This window comes from Cervus elaphus, chromosome X (genome assembly GCF_910594005.1).
Source record: "Cervus elaphus chromosome X, mCerEla1.1, whole genome shotgun sequence".
Lineage (NCBI taxonomy): Eukaryota > Metazoa > Chordata > Mammalia > Artiodactyla > Cervidae > Cervus > Cervus elaphus.
The window spans coordinates 99,914,897-99,937,393 of NC_057848.1; the positions used below are offsets into that span (position 1 = coordinate 99,914,897).

At 37.6% G+C, this 22,497-nt stretch overlaps 1 protein-coding gene across 1 annotated transcript in view; it reads left to right on the top strand.

Moving 5' to 3' along the window:
• HDX (highly divergent homeobox) overlaps window positions 1–22,497 on the top strand; it is a 210,798-nt gene that overhangs the window by 113,430 nt on the left and 74,871 nt on the right. The window contains exon 5 of the mRNA XM_043897524.1: window positions 19,208–19,354. Within this exon, the coding sequence (XP_043753459.1) occupies window positions 19,208–19,354 (147 nt within the window). The remainder of the gene's footprint in view (window positions 1–19,207; window positions 19,355–22,497) is intronic.

Consider the following 22,497-nt stretch of genomic DNA (forward strand, 5'->3'; position numbering starts at 1 on the left):
TTCAGAAAGTAATTTTTTTTGTTTATTTGCATTTTTATTAGATTCTGGTGCTTCTAAACATGGATTGAAACCCATATAAAAGCAAGGTTTTCCAAACACATAGTTACAAAATGGGATATTGGGGGGTGGGGGGAGAGACAGAGAGAGAAACAAATTAGGAGTTTAGGATTAACACATACACACTACTATATATAAAAAAGATGATAAACAAGGATCTACTGTATAGCACAGGGAACTCTACTTGATTCTCTGTAATAACCTAAATATCAGTTTAGTCTCTCAATCATGTTTGACTCTTTGCAACCCCATGGACTGCAGCATGCCAGGCTTCCCTGTCCATCACCAACTCCTGGAGTTTACTCAAACTCATGTCTATAGAGTTGGTGGTGCCATTCAACCATCTCATCCTCTGTTGCCCCCTTCTCCTCCCACCTCCAATCTTTTCCAGCATCAGGATCTTTTCCAGTGAGTCAGTTCTTCGCGTCAGGTGGCCAAAGTATTGGAGCTTCAGTTTCAGTATCAGTCCTTCCAATGAATATTCAGGACTAATTTCCTCTAGGATGGACTGGTTGGACCTCCTTGCTGTCCAAGGGACTCTCAAAATAATTGAATCACTTAGCTGTATACTTGAAACTAACACACCATTGTAAATGAACTACACTCCAATATAAAATAGAAGTTAAAAATAATAAAAGATAATAAAAATAGATAAACAGCAGTGACTTACTGTATAGCACAGGGAACTATAATTGATACCTTATAGTAACCTATAATTGAAAAGACTCTGAAAAGGAATGCATATATATATGTATAACTGAATTACTTGGCTGTATACCTGAAACTAACATAACATTGCATATTAACCATACTTCAATTTTTTAAATGGTTAAAAAAAATGTATCATTTAACATGATATCAGTTGATTTCAACTCCATGTAAAAAGTAAATAAATAAATTTAAAAAAACAATGTTTTCAATAAAAGGTACACCAGTCAAATAAACTTGGATTTTTAATCTATTGTGCTACTCTTCAAAATAGCTCTGTTCTTCACTCCTTCACACTTGAATAGGTTAGGGGCATCCTGGCTGGTAAGGCATGGTTTTCCCTTAAACTGGTTCTTATTCTTTAGAAAATGTTAATTGACTTTTTTTATTTGGTTTGGTGTTAATCTGTTTCAAAACATCAGCCTTTATGAATAAGTTATTTTTGTATGGCATACTTTAATGTAGGGGAACTATATTAATGCCGTCATTTAAGGGAATAAGTATTTTAAATACAGTTGTAAAAATGATTATGGGCTTTTCTTTTACCTGAGGGTTTTAGGATAGTAGTATGAGTGACAGGATAATTTCCTGATCTGTAGATATTTAATTAAATTAAGCTGTCTTATTTCTCACATGCTGCAAATCAAATGTCTAATTTTATGATTGTATTTGTTTTATACTCATCGCAAAATCTTTCCCATTCTCAGGTAAGAACACTGACTTAAAAGTCATACCTTCTGATAAACCTTTTGGAGCCTTGTTACATTTTACAAGAATAATTCTCATTTTTAGGTCTATGTTATGCATTAGTTCAGTAAGATAAGGATATGTTAAAAAAGAGAATGCCATGTTAAGATAATATGTATTCTTTTGTTTTAAGGCACTCAGTTTGTGGTGCTTTGTTACAGAAGCCCAGGCAACCAATAAAGAGGTTTTAAATCAAGGCTCGACAATGTAACTGATAACCAATAGACTATTTTGCAAGAGGGAGTGATGAGATTCAAACATTGCTTTAAGTAGCTGGTTTCTGCTGTGGGAAAGACAGAGTAGAGATGCTGCTAGAGATGAAGTCATGGCAGGTTCAGTTAAAAACAAGAGAGAGAGAATGTAGGAACAAAAAAGAACCTGTACAATGCATTGAAATTAAAGAAAAGAAGAATTGAAATCACAAAAGTCTGCTTTATATTAGAGAATCCTCAACCACACATGGGCTTCCCTGGTGGCACAGAGGGTAAAGCATCTGCCTGCAATGAAAGAGACCTGGATTCTATTCCTGGGTCAGGAAGATCCTCTGGAGAAGGAAATGACAACCCATTCTTGCCTGGAAAATTCCATGGATGAAGGAGCCTAGTAGGCTACAGTCCATCAGATTGCAAAGAGTCACACACGACTGAGCAACTTCACTTCTTCTCAAACACACATGAGTTTTAGTGACAACAAATGTAAACTTATAAATAGTATAGCTGTATACTTATGTATCACCCAGTAGACAGCCAATATTGTTGACTGACAAAATATCCCATCTAGTGGAATGTTTACCACTGCTTTTTCTTCTCACTTAAGGTTATACAAAATTGCTTTCATTAGGTATGCCTTAATTTGCATATTAAGTATGGGTATACATAACTTGATATCTATATGTGATGCCAGAAATGTACTTAACATGGAAAAATATAATAGCACATTCTGTTATTGGATTAAAATTATGGAAAATACATAAAGAAAAATTATTTAAGTTTTTCTCACTGCTCAACTACCCGATTTGCTACTATGCTTACCCACTTTGTGTCTAATTCTGTGATCCTGTATTTTCCTTGCTGTTTTATTGGATCTGAACATTCTGAGATGTCTACAGGCTTATTCTACTGTATCAATGAGTGTAGCATGGAAATGTCAGGTTGGTTTATTTCTCTTCCTCAGTTCTTGTCTCATTGCAACAGAGATTTGGAGCAATGGGCCAAAAAGTGTAGAATAACAGACAAGTTACAGCTCAGTTCAGCTCAAGCATACAGGTCTTTTATTAGTCTGACACTCCCAAAGGAGTCTGCCTCATCCTTCCTGTCAAGTCCTCTGGGCTTCCTGCTTTTATATTTTCAATCTCCTCCTTTTGGTTACACCTGGTTCAAAGTAGGGCTTGTACCCACCACCAGTCAATGAAAGTGAATACAAATGGGCATATGCTCAAGGCTGATTGACAATTATAAGTTGTGTAACAGCAGGCTGCATTGTTTATATTTTCCCAAATGTCTGCCCATAATTCCATTTGTTATAATTAGGTGTAGAATATTCATGAGTCCTTAATGGGCTCCTATAACTGCCTAAGGTTACTTGTAGAAACCCCTTTGGTCATTTTGTATCCATTGTGTGCCTAGGGCACATGTGGAGGAATTGAAAAGTCTTTGTAGTTATGTTGTAGCATATCTGTGAGCTCTCCTGTCTGGGATGGAGTTTAGAGACAGGCTTGCATCCTTTGAGCCAGGCCTCCCTTCTTTGTCTAACTCTAGGTCATGTCTAACTTGTCTAACTTTATACCTAATAGAAATATATATATTATCATATGTAAAATAGATAGCCAGTGGGAATTTGATATATGAATCAGGGAGTTCAAACAGGTAACTATGTGACAATCTAGAGGGATGGGATGCAGTGGGAAGTGGGAAGGAGGTTAAAGAGGGAGGGGACCTATGGCTGATTCATGCTGATATATGGCAGAAATCAACACAACACTGTAAAACAATTATTCTCCAAATAAACTAAACAAAAAAAAATTAAGAGAATCCTCTCAAACTACATTCAGTTCATTTCAGTCACACAGTAATATCCGACTCTTTGTGACCCCATCGACTGCAGCATGCCAGGCCTCCCTGTCCATCACCAACTCCAGGAGTTTACTCAAACTCATGTCCATTGAGTTGGTGATGCCATCCAACCAGAGGGTGACATCATCCTCTGTCACCCCCTTCTTCTCCCACCTTAAATCTTTCCCATCATCAGGGTCTTTTCAAATGAGTCAGTTCTTCCCATTAGGTGGCCAAAATATTAGAGTTTTAGCTTCAACATCAGTCCTTCCAATGAATATTCAGGACTGAGTTTGTTTAGGATGGACTGGTTGGATCTTTTTGCAGTCCAAGGGACTCTCAAGAGTCTTCTCCAATACCACAGTTCAAAAGCATCAGTTCTTTGGACCTCAGCTTTCTTTATAGTCCAACTCTCACATCCATACATGACTAAAGGAAAAACCATAGCCTTGGCTAAACAGACCTTTGTCTGCAAAGTAATGTCTCTGCTTTTTAATATGCTGTCTTGGTTGGTCATAACTTTTCTTTCAAGGAGTAAGCATCTTTTAATTGCATGGCTGCAGGCACCATCTTCAGTCATTTTGGAGCCCAAAATACTGAAGTCTGCCACTGTTTCCCCATCTATTTGCCATGGAGTGATGGGACCAGATGCCACGATCTTAGTTTTCTGAATGTTGAGCTTTAAGCCAACTTTTTCACTCTCCTTTCACTTTCATCAAGAGGCTCTTTAGTTCTTCTTCACTTTCTACCATAAGGGTGGTGTCATCTGCCTATCTAAGGTTATTGATATTTCTCCCAGCAATCTTGATTCCAGCTTGTGCTTCATCCAGCCCAGGATTTCTCATGATGTACATTGCATATAAGTTAAATAAGCAGGGTGACAATATACAGCCTTGACGTACTTGATTTCCTATTTGGAACCGGCCTGTTGTTCCATGTCCATTTCTAACTGTTGCTTCTTGATCTGCATACAGAGTTCTCAAGAGGCAGGTCAGGTGGTCTGGTATTCCCATCTCTTTCAGAACTTTCCACAGTTTGTGGTGATCCACGCAGTCAAAGGCTTTGGCATAGTCAATAAAGCAGAAATAGATGTTTTTCAGGAACTCTCTTGCTTTTTTGATGATCCAGTGGATGTTGGCAATTTGATCTCCGGTTCCTCTGCCTTTTTTAAAACCAGCTTGTACATCTGGAAGTTCGCGGTTCACATATTGTTGAAGCCTGGCTTGGAGAATTTTAAGCATTACTTTACTAGCGTGTGAGATTAGTGCAATTGCGCAGTAGTTTGGACATTCTTTGGCATTGCCTTTCTTTATTTTTTATTTTTTTCCATTTATTTTTATTAGTTGGAGGCTAATTACTTTATAATATTGTAGTGGTTTTTACCATACACTGACATGAATCAGCCAAAGATTTACATGTATTCCCCATCTTGATCCCCCCTCCCACCTCCCTCTCCACCCGATCCCTCTAGGTCTTCCCAGTGCACCAGCCCTGAGCACTTGTCTCATGCATCCAGCCTGGGCTGGTGATCTGTTTCTGGAATGAAAACTGACATTTTCCAGTCCTGTGGCCACTGCTGAGTTTTCCAAAGTTGCTGGCATAGTGAGTGCAGCACTTTAACAGCAGCATCTTTTAGGATTTGAAATAGCTCAACTGGAATTCCATCACTCCCACCCACTAGCTTTGTTTGTACTGATGCTTCCTAAGGTCCAGTTGACTTCACATTCCAGGATGTCTGGCTCTAGGTGAGTGATCACACCATTGTGATTATCTGGGCCAGGAAAATCTTTTTTGTATAGTTCTTCTGTGTATTCTTGCCACCTGTTCTTAATATCATTTGCTTCTGTTAGGTCCATACCATTTCTGTTCTTTATTGTGCCCATCTTTGCATGAAATGTCCCCTTGGTACTCTAATTTTCTTGAAGAGATATCTAGTCTTTCCCATTTTTTGTTTTCCTCTTTCTTTGCATTGATCACTGAGGAAGGCTTTCTTCTCTCTCCTTGCTATTCTTTGGAACTCTGTGTTGAAATGGGTATATCTTTCCTTTTCTCCTTTGCTTTTTGCTTCTCTTCTTTTCACAGCTATTTGTAACGCCTCTTCAGACAACCATTTTGCCTTTTGGCATTTCTTTTCCATGGGGATGTTCTTGATCCCTGTCTCCTGTTCAATGTCATGAATCTCCATCCATAGTTCATCAGACACTCTGTCTATCAGATCTAGTCCCTTGCAGTCTAGTTGATTTCTAATGTGTTAGTTTCAGGTGTACAACAAAGTGAATTATATATATAGTCATTCTTTTTTAGATTCTATCTCATATAGGCCTTTACAGAGTAGTGAGTAGAATTTCTTGTGCTATACAGTAGGTATTTATTAGTTATCTATTTCATATATAGTTGTGTTGTTGTTTAGTTACTAAGTTGTGTCCAACTTTATTGCAAACCCATGGAGTAGCCAGACTCCTCTGACCATGGTATTCTCCCAGCAAGAATATTTGAGCGGGTTGCCATTTCCTTCTCCAGTGGCTCTTCCTGACTCAGGGATCAAACATGCGTCTCCTGCATTGGCAGGCTGATTCTTTACCACTGAAGCCCATAGTAGTGTGTATATGACAATCTCAATCTTCCAATTTATCCTTCCCTTTCCTTACCCCTAGATAACCATATGTGTGTTTTCTACATCTGTGACTCTATTTCTGTTTTATAGATACATTCATTTGTATTCTTATATGTGGACTTCCTGCTTTGATTTATTTTTAACTAACTTTTCCCTAATTTTATTAATTTTTAAATTAATAATGGAGAAATACAGACAATTATAAGAACTATGGGGATTCCCTGGTTACTCAGATGGTAAAGAATCTGATTGCAGTGCAGGAGACGTAGGTTCAGTCCCTGGATCAGGAAGACCCCCTGTAGAAGGAAATGACAACCCACTTCAGTATTCTTGCCTGAAGAATCCCATGAACAGAGGAGCTTGGAGAGCTACAGTCCATAGGGTCACAAAGAGTCACATCATGTGACTTTACACAATGTATTACTAATCATAGAAAATATATTCCATATTATTAAAAATACCCTTATTTGCAAAAAAAGACATCTAACATATGTTTAGCACAGTTCTTGTCACTGAGTATACAAATTTAAAAAAAATGCATCTTTATGCATTTTTATATGTACAAAATGCATGCTTATACTTTAAATAAGCATTTTTCAGAAAAATAAATTCATAAGGCCAAGAAGCATACAAAAACCCTTGGTCTTATTTAAAGAAATACAAATCAAAACCACAAGATAAAATCTTTCACTAAACTAGTAATAATTATAAAGTTGGATAATCCCTAGCATTGATAAAGATACAGGAAAATAGGGACTATCATATATTTCAGCCCTTATCCAAGGGCAATTTGTCTATATTTACAAAAACATTTTAAATGCACATACTCTTTGGGTAACCAATTCCATTTTGTGGTGTAAAACCTAAAATTAAGTTACCACATTATTTGTGTATTGGCATCTGGGAAAAGCCAAGAGGGTCTTGAATTATGGCCTAAACACAAGTTCCCCTTCCCATCCTGTTCCCGCAGATGAAATACCATATTCAAACAACTCTCCTTAGCACAGGGACAAGACCCAATGCCTATTTGTCCCTGAATGGCAAGCTTCAGTTCCCTGCTAGCCCACAAAATGATTCAAACAAGTCGATCACATCCTCCTATGAGAAAGAGAGGTTTCACCATGCTTCAGGGTTACACCACAGCCCTTGCTTGTTCATTCTGTTTTCAATATTCTCATATGTTCCTGTATAGCATACAGTGTTCTCCTCTTACAGGCTGTGAGTATATGTGACTCACATATATATGGTGGTTTCATCTGTCTGGTGTTGGGAATCCTTTCCTTGTCAAATTGAAGAACTGGAAACACATAGCTTGGAATTTCCTGTTATACATAATTGCAAATATAAAGAAAGATATGTACCAGAATGTGCATTTCAGCATTGATTTTATTTTCTTTTTCTTTTCTTTTATTTTTTTCCCTTTATTTATTATTTTTCAGTGGGTTTTGTCATACATTGATATGAATCAGCCATAGATTTACACATATTCCCCATCCCGATCCCCCCTCCCACCTCCCTCTCCACCCAATTCCTCTGGGTCTTCCCAGTGCACCAGGCCCGAGCACTTGTCTCATGAATCCCACCTGGGCTGGTGATCTGTTTCACCATAGATAATATACATGCTGTTCTTGCAAAACATCCCACCCTCACCTTCTCCCACAGAGTTCAAAAGTCTGTTCTGTACTTCTGTGTCTCTTTTTCTGTTTTGCATATTGGGTTGTCATTACCATCTTTCTAAATTCCATATATATGTGTTAGTATGCTGTAATGTTCTTTATCTTTCTGGCTTACTTCACTCTGTATAATGGGCTCCAGTTTCATCCATCTCATTAGAACTGGTTCAAATGAATTCTTTTTAATGGCTGAGTAATATTCCATGGTGTATATGTACCACAGCTTCCTTATCCATTCATCTGCTGATGGGCATCTAGGCTGCTTCCATGTCCTGGCTATTATAAACAGTGCTGCGATGAACATTGGGGTGAATGTGTCTCTTTCAGATCTGGTTTCCTCAGTGTGTATGCCCAGAAGTGGTATTGCTGGGTCATATGGCAGTTCTATTTCCAGTTTTTTAAGAAATCTCCACACTGTTTTCCATAGCGGCAGTACTAGTTTGCATTCCCACCAACAGTGTAAGAGGGTTCCCTTTTCTCCACACCCTCTCCAGCATTTATTGCTTGTAGACTTTTGGATAGCAGCCATCCTGACTGGCGTGTAATGGTACCTCATTGTGGTTTTGATTTGCATTTCTCTGATAATGAGTGATGTTGAGCATCTTTTCATGTGTTTGTTAGCCATCTGTATGTCTTCTTTGGAGAAATGTCTGTTTAGTTCTTTGGCCCATTTTTTGATTGGGTCATTTATTTTTCTGGAATTGAGCTGCAGGAGTTGCTTGTATATTTTTGAGATTAATCCTTTGTCTGTTTCTTCATTTGCTATTATTTTCTCCCAATCTGAGGGCTGTCTTTTCACCTTACTTATAGTTTCTTTTGTAGTGCAAAAGCTTTTAAGTTTCATTAGGTCCCATTTGTTTAGTTTTGCTTTTATTTCCAATATACTGGGAGGTGGGTCATAGAGGATCTTGCTGTGGTTTATGTCAGAGAGTGTTTTGCCTATGTTTTTCTCTAGGAGTTTTATAGTTTCTGGTCTTACATTTAGATCTTTAATCCATTTTGAGTTTATTTTTGTGTGTGGTGTTAGAAAGTGTTCTAGTTTCATTCTTTTGCAAGTGGTTGACCAGTTTTCCCAGCACCACTTGTTAAAGAGGTTGTCTTTTTTCCATTGTACATCCTTGCCTCCTTTATCGAAGATAAGGTGTCCATAGGTTCGTGGATTTATCTCTGGGCTTTCTATTCTGTTCCGTTGGTCTATATTTCTGTCTTTGTGCCAGGACCATACTGTCTTGATGACTGTGGCTTTGTAGTAGAGTCTGAAGTCAGGCAGGTTGATTCCTCCAGTTCCATTCTTCTTTCTCAAGATTATTTTGGCTATTCGAGGTTTTTTGTATTTCCATACAAATTGTGAAAATATTTGTTCTAGTTCTGTGAAAAATACCGTTGGTAACTTGATAGGGATTGCATTGAATCTATAGATTGCTTTGGGTAGAATAGCCATTTTGACAATATTGATTCTTCCAACCCATGAGCATGGTATGTTTCTCCATCTGTTTGTGTCCTCTTTGATTTCTTTCATCAGTGTTTTATAGTTTTCTATGTATAGGTCTTTTGTTTCTTTAGGTAGATATACTCCTAAGTATCTTATTCTTTTTGTTGCAATGGTGAATGGTATTGTTTCCTTAATTTCTCTTTCTGTTTTTTCATTGTTAGTATATAGGAATGCAAGGGATTTCTGTGTGTTAATTTTATATCCTGCAAATTTACTATATTCATTGATTAGCTCTAGTAATTTTCTGGAAGAGTCTTTAGGGTTTTCTATGTAGAGGATCATGTCATCTGCAAACAGTGAAAATTTCACTTCTTCTTTTCCTATCTGGATTCCTTTTACTGCTTTTTCTGCTCTGATTGCTGTGGACAAAACTTCCAACACTATGTTGAATAGTAGTGGTGAGAGTGGGCACCCTTGTCTTGTTCCTGACATTAGGGGAAATGCTTTCAATTTTTCACTATTGAGGGTGATTCAGCATTGATTTTAATAACAATAACCTGAAAATCACCTAATGTCTATCATTAGATAGCTAAATTAGATAACATAATTCAGTTCAGTTCTGTTCAGTAACTCAGCTGTGTCCGACTCTTTGTGACTCCATGGACTGCAACATGCCAGGCTTGCCTGTCCCTCACCAACACCCAGAGCTAGCTCAAATTCAGGTCCATTGAGTTGGTGATGTCATCCAACTATCTCATCCTCTGTTGTCCCCTTCTCCGTCTGTCTTCAATCTTTCACAGCATCAGGTCTTTTCCAATGAGTCAGTTATCTGCAACAGGTGGCCAAAGTATTGGAGCTTCAGCTTCAGGCATCAATGAATATTCAGGTTTCAATGAATATTCAGTTTTCAATGAATGTTCAGGACTGATTTCCTTTAGGATGGACTGGTTGGATCTCCTTGCAGTCCAAGGACTCTCAAGAGTCTTCTCCAACACAACAGTTCAAAAGCATCAATTCTTTGGTCCTCAGCTTTCTTTATAGTCCAACTCTCACTGTCTCCATACATGACAACTGGAAAAACCATAGCTTTGACTAGATGGACCTTTGTGGGCAAAGTAATGTCTCTGCTTTTTAATATGCTCTCTAGTTTGCTCATAGCTTTTCTTTCAAAGAGCAAGTGTCTTTTAATTTCATGACTGTAATCACCATCTGCAGTAATTTTGGAGCCCAAGAAAGTAAAATCTGCCACTGTTTCCATTGTTTCTCCATCTATTTGCCATGAAATGATGGGACCAGATGCTATGATCTTAGTTTATTGAATGCTCAGTTTTAAGCCATCTTTTTCACTCTCCTCTTTCACTTTTAGCAAGAGGCTCTTTAGTTCCTCTTCTCTTTCTGCCATAAGGGTGGTGTCATCTGAGTATCTGAAGTTATTGATATTTCTCCCAGCAATCTTGATTCCAGCTTGTATTTCATCCAGCCTGGCATTTCGCATGATGTACTCTGTATATAAGTTAAATATGAAGGGTGGCAATATAGAGCCTTGATGTACTCCTTTCCCAATTTAGAACCAGTCTGTTGTTCCAAGTCTGGTTCTAACTGCTGTTTCTTGACCTGCATACAGATTTCTCAGGAGACAAGAAAGGTGGTCTGGTATTCCTATCTCTTTAGGAATTTTCCACAGTTTGCTGTGATCCAGACAGTCAAAGGCTTTGGCACCATCAATGAAGCAGAAGTAGATGTTTTTCTGGAACTCTCTTGCTTTTTCTATGATCCAACAAATGTCGGCAATTTGATTTTGGTTCTTTTGCCTTTTCTGAATCCAACTTGAGCATACGGAAGTTCATGGTTCATGTACTGTTGAAGCCTGGTTTGGAGAATTTTCAGCATTACTTTGCTAGCATGTGAGATGAGTATAATTGTGCTGTACTTTGAACACTCTGTGCCATTGTTTTCTTTGGATTGGAATGAAAAGTGACCTTTGCCAGTCCTGTCGCCTCGTCTGAGTTTTCCAAGTTTGCTAGCATATTGAGTGCAGCACTTTAACAGCATCATCTTTTAAGATTTGAAGCAGCCTGTATGACATAATTAGATAATATTAAATAACAATTGCATAAGTAAATCGTATAGTGTCCATATGATGGAATACAGTGTAGCAGTTAAAATGATTGAAGTATATCGATGGTATCTTGAGGATATACACATGATATAGTGATGATATGGAAAGATTTTCTAAATATAATAAGTGAAAAAAGTTAAGTTTATAGTATCATTGGTTTGCTTTTTCTAAGTGTATATACATTTTTACCTTGGAAATTTACTCAGGAAGCTACTGACAGTGGTTGCCTTTGGTGTCAGGATTGGGAGTTTGTACCTAAGAAAGGAATTCAACAGATTCCTTCTGTTTGAATTTGTTAAACAAGTACATAATTAGTTTCATTTTTACAATGAGAATAAAAGCAAAAAGGCATGATACCTGCTATTAAGTAGCCCATTATCTAGCATTATCTAGAGGGAAATTGAACAAGCTTTCACAAAGGTAGTTTGAAATCTCAACAGCATACATTGCTCTCTGGACTGATGGTTGGGATATGACAGAATAATCCACAGCATATGGAAAACTGAGGGAGTAAGGAACTGTTAGTTGAGTTTAACATTTTTAATAGTTCTCATTTCAAAAGGATTTGCTTCTGAGTACAAATATATAATTCATTTCTACATTTAATTCTAATAAGACACATACTTAAAACAAGAAACTATGCTTCCCAATATCAGAATTTTGTCACTCAGTTTTATTTAAAAGGAAAAATCAAAGAATTAAATTCCTTGAAATGTTCTTAAAATTGGTGAAGAGGCCAGAAGATTTTTTTTTCTATTGTGTTACAATATAATCCAAGTGAAATCAAAATAATTACCTCCTCACATAGGCCAAACTTCAGCTTTAACCTAGATTTCCAGGGTTACTAGAATGTTCAGTTCAGTTCAGTTGCTCAGTGGTGTCTGACTCTTTGCGACCCCATGAACCGCAGCACACCAGACCGCCCTGTCCATCACCAACTCCAGAAGTTTACCCAAACTCAAGTCCGTTGAGTCGGGATGCCATCCAGCCATCTCATCCTCTGTCATCCCCTTCTCTTCCTGCCCCCAATCCCTCCCAGCATCAGGGTCTTTTCCAATGAGTCAACTCTTCACATCAGGTGGCCAAAGTATTGGAGTTTCAGCCTCAGCATCAGTCCTTCCAATGAACACCCAGGACCGATCTCCTTTAGGATGGACTGGTTGGATCTCCTTGCAGTCCAAGGGACTCTCAAGAGTCTACTCCAACACCACAGTTCAAAAGCATCAATTCTTCGGCACTCAGCTTTCTTTACAGTTCAATCTCTCTCACATCCATACATGACCACTGGAAAAACCATAGACTTGACTAGACAGACCTTTGTTACTGCTCACAAAAATCAGCAAGATAATTGACTAATATGTCTCCATCACTTAAACCAGCAGTTTAGGCTGAGGGATCTCTTGTAAAGTGAAAGTGGTTTAAGTCAAATAGAGAGAAAAAGGGACTTCCCTGGTGGCTCAGACGGTAAGGAATAACACCTGCAATTCAGGAGACCCAGGGTCAATCCCTGGGTCGGGAAGATTCCCTGGAGAAGAGAATGGCTACATACTCCAGGGCCTCAGAGTTGGACATGACTGAGTGACTAAGCACGGCTCACAGCTCTTCAAGAGACAAAACTGATTTCATATTCAGGTTTCCTCGGGGAAGTATTCACCTTAAGTATACACATTTTTTTTCTCTAAATGAGTATTCAGTTTTAATGCTAGTTGATTTTTATTTCCTTACTTATTATCTTAGTTAGAATATGCTCTTAGGAGCTTTAAAAATAATTTCCCTTTCCCCCATAAGCTTCTACTTAATGGGCATTGTCATAATAGGTCACCTTTAGCATTGCTGATGCTAAGATCCTAGCACATTTCTAACAAGTCAAATCAGGTTTTATTTAGTTCAATTTAAGGGATGACTCAGCTTTGGATGTCCTCTAAATGAATTACAAATTAACTTGCTGAGTGTGTTCAGTGTTCTGTTCATTATTATTTCCATTTCAACAATAATGTAAGCTAGCTTGCAGTGGAGAATTTGGTGCAATGGAAAAATATGGGAATATTCATGCTGGCTGTTATGATGAATTATTTCAATCTACCTAGAACCATGCTCCCATTAATTTTGCTCTCTGGTTTTGAAAATTTCAACCCCACAACTATTGTACAAACAATAAAGGAGTTTTCAGTTGCTTAGTCTCATCTGACTCTTTGTGACCCACACAGAAGGCAGAACACCAGGCTTCCCTGTCCATCACCAACTCCCAGAGCTTGCTCAAAATCATGTCCATCGAGTTGGTGATGCCATCCAGCCATCTCATCCTCTGGTGTCCCCCTTCTCCTCCTGCCCTCAGTCTTTCCCAGCATCAGAGTCTTTTCCAATAAGTCAGCACTTTGCATCAGGTGGCAAAAGTATTGGGGCTTTAGCCTCAGCATCAGGGATGTTTCAAGAGAACAGCATCGAAACATGTATATTATCTAGGGTGAAATAGATCACCAGCCTAGGTTGGATGCATGAGACAAGTGCTCGGGCCTGGTGCACTGGGAAGACCCAGAGGGATCGGGTAGAGAGGGAGGTGGGAGGGGGGATCGGGATGGGGAATACATGTAAATCCATGGCTGATTTATGTCAATGTAGGACAAAACCCACTACAATATTGTAAAGTAATTAGCCTCCAACTAGTAAAAATAAATGAAAAAAATAAATAAATTAAATCAGACAGAGAAAGCCAAGCACTGTATATGATCTCACTTGTATTTGTAGTCTAAAATAACAACAACAAAACAAAAGCCCGACTTAGAAAAAGTGATCAGATGTGTGCTTACCAGAGGTGGGTGGTGGTGCTGGGAGGTGGATGACACAGGTAAAGGGGCCAAATGTACAAACTTCCAGTTATAAAATAACTAAGTCATGAGATTATTGCAGAGGATAGTTAATAGTATTGTATTGCACATTTGAAAGTTGCTAAGAGATCATGTATGGATATGAGAGTTGGACTGTGAAGAAAGCTGAGCGCCGAAAAATTGAAAAAAAAAAAAAAAAAAAGCATCGGTCCTTCCAATGAATATTCAGGACTGATTTCCTTTAGGATTGACTGATTGGATCTCCTTGCAGTCCAAGGGACTTTCAAGAGTCTTCTCCAGTGCCACAGTTCAAAAGCAAAAATTCTTCCGCACTCATCCTTCTTTATGTTCTAACCCTCATATCCGTACATGACTAGTGGAAAAGATAAAAAACATAGCTTTGACTATATGGACCTTTGTCGGCAAAGCAATGTCTTTGCTTTTTAATATGCTATCTAGGTTGGTCATAGCTATTCTTCTAAGAAGAAAGCGTCTTTTAATTTCATGGCTGCAGTCACCATCTTCAGTGATTTGAGAACCCAAGAAAATAAATTCTGTCACTTTTTCCATTGTTTCCCCATTTATTGCCATGAAATGATGGGACCAGATGCCATGATCTTAGTTTTTTTGAATGTTGAGTTTTAAGCCAGCTTATTCACTCTCTTTTTTCACCTTCATCAAGAGGCTCCTTAGTTACTCTTCACTTTCTACCATTAGAGTGGTGTCATCTTATATCTGAGGTTATTTATATTTCTGTCAGCAATCTTGATTCCAGCTTGTGCTTCTTCCAGCCCAGTGTTTCTCATGATGTACTCTGCATAGAAGTTAAATAAGCAGGGTGACAATATAGAGCCTTGATGTACTCCTTTCCCAATTTGGAACCAGTCTGTTGTTCCAGGCCCAGTTCTAACTTTTGTTTCTTGACCTGCATAGAGCTTTCTCAGGAGGCAAGTAAGGTGGTCTGGTATTCCAATCGACAGTTGTGATCCACATAGTCAAAGGCTTTTGCATTTTCAGTGAAGCAGATGTTTTTTCTGTAATTCCTTTGAAATTTTCCCTCCCATTTTCTATGATCCAATGGGTGTTGACAATTTGATCTCTGATTCCTCTGTTTTTTGTGCCCTCCAAGAGTCTCTATTTCCCTCAGTCCTGTGGAAGTTCTGTAATCAAATCCTGCTGACCTCCAAAGTCAGATTCCCTGAGGATTCTCAGTCGATTTGCCAGATCCCCTGCTTGGGAAGTCTGTTGTCGAGCCTAGAACTTTTGTAACAGTGCAAAAACTTCTTTGGTATTATTGTTCTCTAGTTTGTGGATCACCCACCCAGAGGCTCTGTTGTGGGGCTAATGGTGACCTCCTCCAAGAGAACTTATACATCACACTATGCCTCCCAGGACTGCTGCTGCCAGTGCCCTGTCCCCGCAGCAGGCCACTGCTGACCCATGCTTCCACAGGAGGGCTTCAAACACTCACAGACAGATATGACTCTCACTTATGCTTCCACAGGAGGGCTTCAAACACTCACAGACAGATATGACTCTCACTTGTGGGGGGTCACTGCTCCTTTCACTGGATCCTAGTGCCCACAGGGTTTTGTTTATGCCCTCCGAGAGTCTCTGGCAGGTATGAAGCTTGATTTTAAACATGATTGTGCCCCTCCCAGCGTGTTGTGGCTGCTTCTCCTTTGTCCTTGGATGTGGAGTATCTTTTTTTGGTGGGTTCCAACAGCTTCCTGTCGATGGTTGTTCAGCAGTTAGATGTGATTTTGGTGTTCTTGCAGGAGAAGATGAGCACCGCCCTTCTACTCTGCCATCTTGCCAAACTCCGATATAGCAAAGACACATAAAATTTCTTTGTTATAAATAACTTGATCATTATTTTACTTGATTAAAAAAACTTGGATGACATGCTTTGATTCTTTTACTGTAAACATGTAATTTAGTACTAGTACTTGTAATAGATGTTACTAATCAGGGTTTGTTTTTGACTATAGCAGGGAGAAGAGAGCTAGGTGGTGTTGAAATTTATTAACACACAAAGCAAAGCTATATTATATGTCTTACTGAGAGACATATGTTAACTATACAGTCTAACTTCATTTACTTGGTAGTAAACTGAGAATTCATATATTGCTTTTTCATCCTGATAGCTAAAATTTGTTTTAAAAAATTGTAGCTTTAAAACAAATTTGCACCTGTTGTTTATTATTATATCAGTATTAGCTCTGATAACTCTGTTAAGTATGGTTTACATGTTTTATACATTATCTTTCATTGTTACCTGAATTGAATTTAGAAGAGAGTCCCATTTTAATTCAGTTAGGGAGGAAACGTTCAAAACTGTTTATGTCTAAGAAGGTTTTAAAGTCTAACCTCTGTGTGGGACCAGATCATTTATTCTTAGGCAGAAGGCAGCAACAGAACCTCATAGTTCATGCCATGATTTGACACTTTTATTCTCTACTCATTCACTCTCACAGGCATTTTCCAACTCTCCTTCACATCACCCTCACTCTTTCATCACAAACACGCATATACTCATACAGGATTTTACAGGATATATATTTTTAATCAGTTAATTTTTAGATTTTTTTAACCACTCCTTGAAATAATTGGAGACCTCATAGGGATAAAACTACCAGAAAAAATCAAATATATGTCTATTTCTAACTGCCATGATATCTCTGTGCTCTGTTGAATAAGTCCTTTGATCTTTCTTTACATGTCTTCTTATTCACAAATAAAGGTCATTATTCTATCATGCTTCTTAGTTCTTAAGGATGCCTCTAGGGTTCATTGAATTAAAACAATATATTAAGTCCAAAGTTACTTGGTTTAAAAAAAGCTAAAAATTAAAAAGAAAGGCTTATTCTGAAACTTTCTGAAGACATAAATGTGATTGTTCTTTTAAAAGAACATTATCTCGTTGTGGCTTTGATTTGCATTTCTCTGATAACGAGTGATGTTGAGCATCTTTTCCTGTGATTGTTAGCCATCTGTATGTCTTCTTTGGAGAAATGTCTGTTTAGTTCTTTGGCCCATTTTTTGATTGGGTCATTTATTTTTCTGGAATTGAGCTGCAGGAGCTGCTTGTATATTTTTGAGATTAATCCTTTGTCTGTTGCTTTGTTTTCTATTATTTTCTCCCAATCTGAGGGCTGTCTTTTCACCTTGCTTATAGTTTCATTTGCTGTGCAAAAGCTTTTAAGTTTCATTAGGTCCCATTTGTTTATTTTTGTTTTTATTTCCAATATTCTGGGAGGTGAGTCATAGAGGATCCTGCTGTGATTTATGTCAGAGAGTGTTTTGCTTATGTTTTTCTCTAGGAGTTTTATAGTTTCTGGTCTTACATTTAGATCTTTAATCCATTTTGAGTTTATTTTTGTGTATGGTGTTAGAAGCTGTTTTAGTTTCATTCTTTTACAAGTGGTTGACCAGCTTTCCCAGCACCACTTGTTAAAGAGGTTGTCCTTTTTTCCCTTGTATATCCTTGCCTCCTTTGTCAAAGATAAGGTGTCCATAGGTACATGGATTTATCTCTGGGCTTTCTATTCTGTTCCATTGATCTATAATTTTGTCTTTGTGCCAGTACCATACTGTCTTGATGATGGCTGCTATCCAAAAGTCTATAAGCAATAAATGCTGGAGAGGGTGTGGAGAAAAGGGAACCCTCTTACACTGTTGGTGGGAATGCAAACTAGTACAGTCACTATGGAGAACAGTGTGGAGATTCCTTAAAAAACTGGAAATAGAACTGCCATATGACCCAGCAATCCCACTTCTGGGCATACACACTGAGGAAACCAGATCTGAAAGAGACACATTCACCCCAATGTTCATCACAGCACTGTATATAATAGCCAGGACATGGAAGCAACCTAGATGCCCATCAGCAGACAAATGGATAAGGAAGCTGTGGTACATATACACCATGGAATATTACTCAGTCATTAAAAAGAATTCACTTGAATCAGTTCTAATGAGATGGATGAAACTGGAGCCCATTATACAGAGTGAAGTAAGCCAGAAAGATAAAGACCAATACAGTATACTAACACATATATATGGAATTTAGAAAGATGGTAACAATAACCCAATATGCAAAACAGAAAAAGAGACACAGATGTACAGAACAGACTTTGGGACTCTGTGGGAGAAGGTGAGGGTGGGATGTTCTGAGAGAATAGCATTGAAACAAGTATACTATCAAGAGTGAAACAGACCACCAGCCCAGGTTGGATGCATGAGACAAGTGCTCAAGGCTGGTGCACTGGGAAGACCCAGAGGGATGGGATGGGGAGGGAGGTGGGAGGGGGGATCGGGATAGGGAACACATGTAAATCCATGGCTGATTCATGTCAATGTATGGCAAAAACCACTACAATATTGTAAAGTAATTAGCCTCCAACTAATAAAAATAAATGAAAAAAAATAAATAAAAGAACATTATCTTCTTGCATTTCTCTTATTTAACATTTTAATTAATTATAACATTAAGTGGAGCTTACATATAATAAATATAGATTAATTTATCAAAAGACAGCACTGTGACATGATCTCAACTCTGGTAATTTTTAATATATGTAGTGTGAGTGTAAATATATGTATTATAGAGAAAAGTTTGAGAGAATATAATTATAATTAACATATGTAACTTCCAGGATGGTTAGTGATTTAAATTATTTTCTTTTAAAAATGCATTTGTATCTTCTACAATTACCTGTATTGTTTGTGTGATTACAACCATTTTAAATCAGTATTGCTTAATTACTATCAGTTAACTTTTTTTACCCATTTTATTCTAGCATATGTTCATCTCATAGAAATAAATACCATGAAAATGTCCATTTCAGAATGGGGAAACACAGAGCCAAAATTATGAAATTAATTTGTGCATTGAAAGTAACCTAGCACATCTTGCTTTGATGATGCCTTTTAATATTTGATTATTGATTATTCTAATTTTTGAAAATGTTCTTTACAGCTACAAGATCGCACTCAGTTCAGTGACCAAGACTTAGCCACTCTTAAGAAGTACTGGGACAATGGCATGACCAGCCTTGGCTCTGTTTGTCGAGAAAAAATTGAAGCAGTTGCAACTGAATTAAATGTTGACTGTGAAATAGTTCGGGTAAGGGATTTTCAATAATTTTCATGTTGTAGTTGATGAGTGTCATATTAAAAATTTCATCATTTGTGTTTCTCTAATAACTAGTGATGTTGAACATCTTTTCATGTGCTTTTTTGGCTACCTGCATGTCTTCATTGGAAAAATAGCTACTTATAACATCTGTCCATTTTTTGATTGGGTCTTTTTTTTTTTTTTGAGATATTGAGATGCATGAGAAGTTTATACATTTTGGAGATGAATCCTTTGTCAGGTGCTTTGTTTGAAAATATTTTCTCCCATTCTGAGGTTTGTCTTTTCATGTTGTTTATAGTTTCCTTTGCTGTGCAAAAGCATTTAAGTTTAATTCGGTGCCATTTGTTTATTTTGGTTTTTATTTTCATTACTCTAGGAGGTAGATTGATAAAGAGCTTGCTGTGATTTATGTCAGAGTATTCTGCTTATGTTTTTTTCCAAGAGTTTTAGAGTATCCTTCCTTAAATTTAGGTCTCTAATCCATTGAATTTATTTTTGTGTGTGGTTTCTGACACTTTGCAATCCCATACAGTCCATGGAATTCTCCAGGCCAGAATACTGCAGTGGGTAACCTTTCCGTTCTCCAGGAGATCTCCAACACCACAGTTCAAAAGCATCAATTCTTCGGCCCTCAGCTTTCCTTATAGTCTAACTATCACTGGACTGGTTGGATCTCCTTGCAGTCCAAGGGACACTCACGAGTCTTCTCCAACACCACAGTTCAAAAACATCAATTCTTCGGTGCTCAGCTATCTTTATAGTCCAAGTCTTACATCAGTGTTCTAATTTCACTCCTTAATATGCAGCTGCCGTTTTCCCAGCACCTAGGTCTCCCACATGGCAGGTAGATTCTTTACCAGCTGAGTCACCAGGGAAGCCCATGTGGTATTAGTTCAGTTCAGTTCTGTTCTGTTGCTTGGTCATGTCCGACTCTCTACAACCCCATGAACATCAGGCCTCTCTGTTCATCACCAACTTCTGGAGTTTACTCAAACTCATGTCCATTGAGTCGATGATACCATCCAACCATCTCATCCTCTGTCGTCCACTTCTCTTCCCGCCTTCAATCTTTCCCAGCATGAGGGTCTTTTCCAGTGAGTCAGTTCTTTGCATCAGGTGGCAAAAGTATAGGAGGTTCAGCTTCAGCATCAGAATTTTCAATGAATATTCAGGATTTATTTCCTTTAGGATGGTTTGATCTCCTTGCAGTCCAAGGGACTCTTAGGAGTCTTCAGAAGAAATGCTAACAGCTGGCTCTTGTGTGCAAGTAAATGTAGTCTTCAGCTCACACTGAAGGATCATTCCAGAAAATCAAGAGGTAACTACTATTAAAGGAAAAAATAATACAGAGCTCTTCCAGAGGAGGAAATATTTTCTCATACATATATACATGAATAAAGAGGGAGAAATATAGGGGAAAATCAGAGCATATTTCTAAAAATAAATAATATTCTCAAAATAAATACTGTCATGCTCAGACCTTTGCTTTTTATATTTTTTTAGGATTCAGATGAGAAGTCAGATGAAATCCTGTATTTACTGAGCATGCTGCTGCTGTTTAATCACTAAGTTGTATCTGACTCTTTGAGATTTCATGGACAGAGCATGCTATGTGTTATACACATGAACTGGGAAGTAGAAATACATTAGACACATCCAATTTCTAAGGAGCTTGAAGTCTAGCAAAAGAGATAACCAAAGAATATAGGTGACTGAAGAGGAATTGGAGTGGGACCATGGTATGTGGAGCCTAAATGAATGCCACAATTATGGAAAAACAGAGAAGGTGTTTTTGTTGTCATTGTTTTTCATTAAAATTATATACACCCATAGCTTAAGGAGTTAAGTTCTGTAGAACTTGCTACAAAACCAACAATCTTTACTTCTCCCCTCCTACCATTTTGTGGCAGCCAGAATCAATTATTTCCACCCTTTAGATGATTCCTTTGGTATTTACCTCTATCTGTGAATAATTCTTTATTAACTAGAATTATGTTTTGCTGTGAATAACAAAAAGACTCAAAATAAATAGGCATTTATTTTTAAATATTTTAAACAAGATATTTCAAGTCCATGTATACATCTAGATCTGGCATGGCAGTTCTGCCCTGTGAAGTCCTCAGAGATTCTGATGCCTTCCATCTTCCATTCTGCCATCCCTATGATGTATCTCTTGTCCTCAAGGTCCAAAATCATGACATTTATGGTTCAGGTAGCATGACAGAGGTGAGGAGAAAGAAGGGACAAAAGTGTGTACCAGCTATCTTTTAAAAGGGATTCCCAGAAACTGCTACAAGATACGTTCACTTAAATCCCATTGGCTAAAGATGAGTCACATAGTCTAACTTGCATAAGTCACATAGTCTTGCATATCTAACTGCAAGGAAAACAGCAAATGTAGTTACATTATGGAGATCCATGTGCCCAGCTAAGCTTTCTATTATATTGGATGAGGGATAAATATATTGGAGAACACCTAGCAGTTTCTTCTGTTTATATCACTGTTTCTTGATTTTTTTCAGTGTTAGGCATTGCTGATTGATATTTTACTATGAAATGCAAGGTATTCTAACTCTTTCAAGATCTCTTTGTTGATCCTTTTCACCTAAGTGCATCTTTCTTCTCTTCTTACTCTCACATTATAATTACTTCCTAATTTTAGTTGGTTTGATATTCAGTGTTAACATTATTATGACTATGTAAATGCTTTACCATTTGTCTTATGTAGTATAATATTATTTTTGTCCTTTTCTGCATAGTATTATTTTGTTTCCTTGAAGTCTATTATTTACTTATTTTTTGGTTTTTGTATATTTGCTTGCTAATTTTCTAAGTACTGACTACTAATTTATCCTGATACCCTTCCCCACTTGTACATATCTCTTTTCAGTATATTCATACACATTTGGTAGTGCAACAATTTTATCATCTTAAAGAAATTTTCCTGGAATCTTCTGATATGCTCCAACTTGAATTGATTACTCTGCACCTGCACCACAACTGTTACCCTGAGATTTCCATTTTCAATCTGTTCGTTCTTTTGTTATACTTTCAATAAGATATCTTCAAATTTATCTTCCAAATTTTCCACTGAGGTTTTTTGTTGTTGTTGTTGTTGTTGTTGTTGTTCT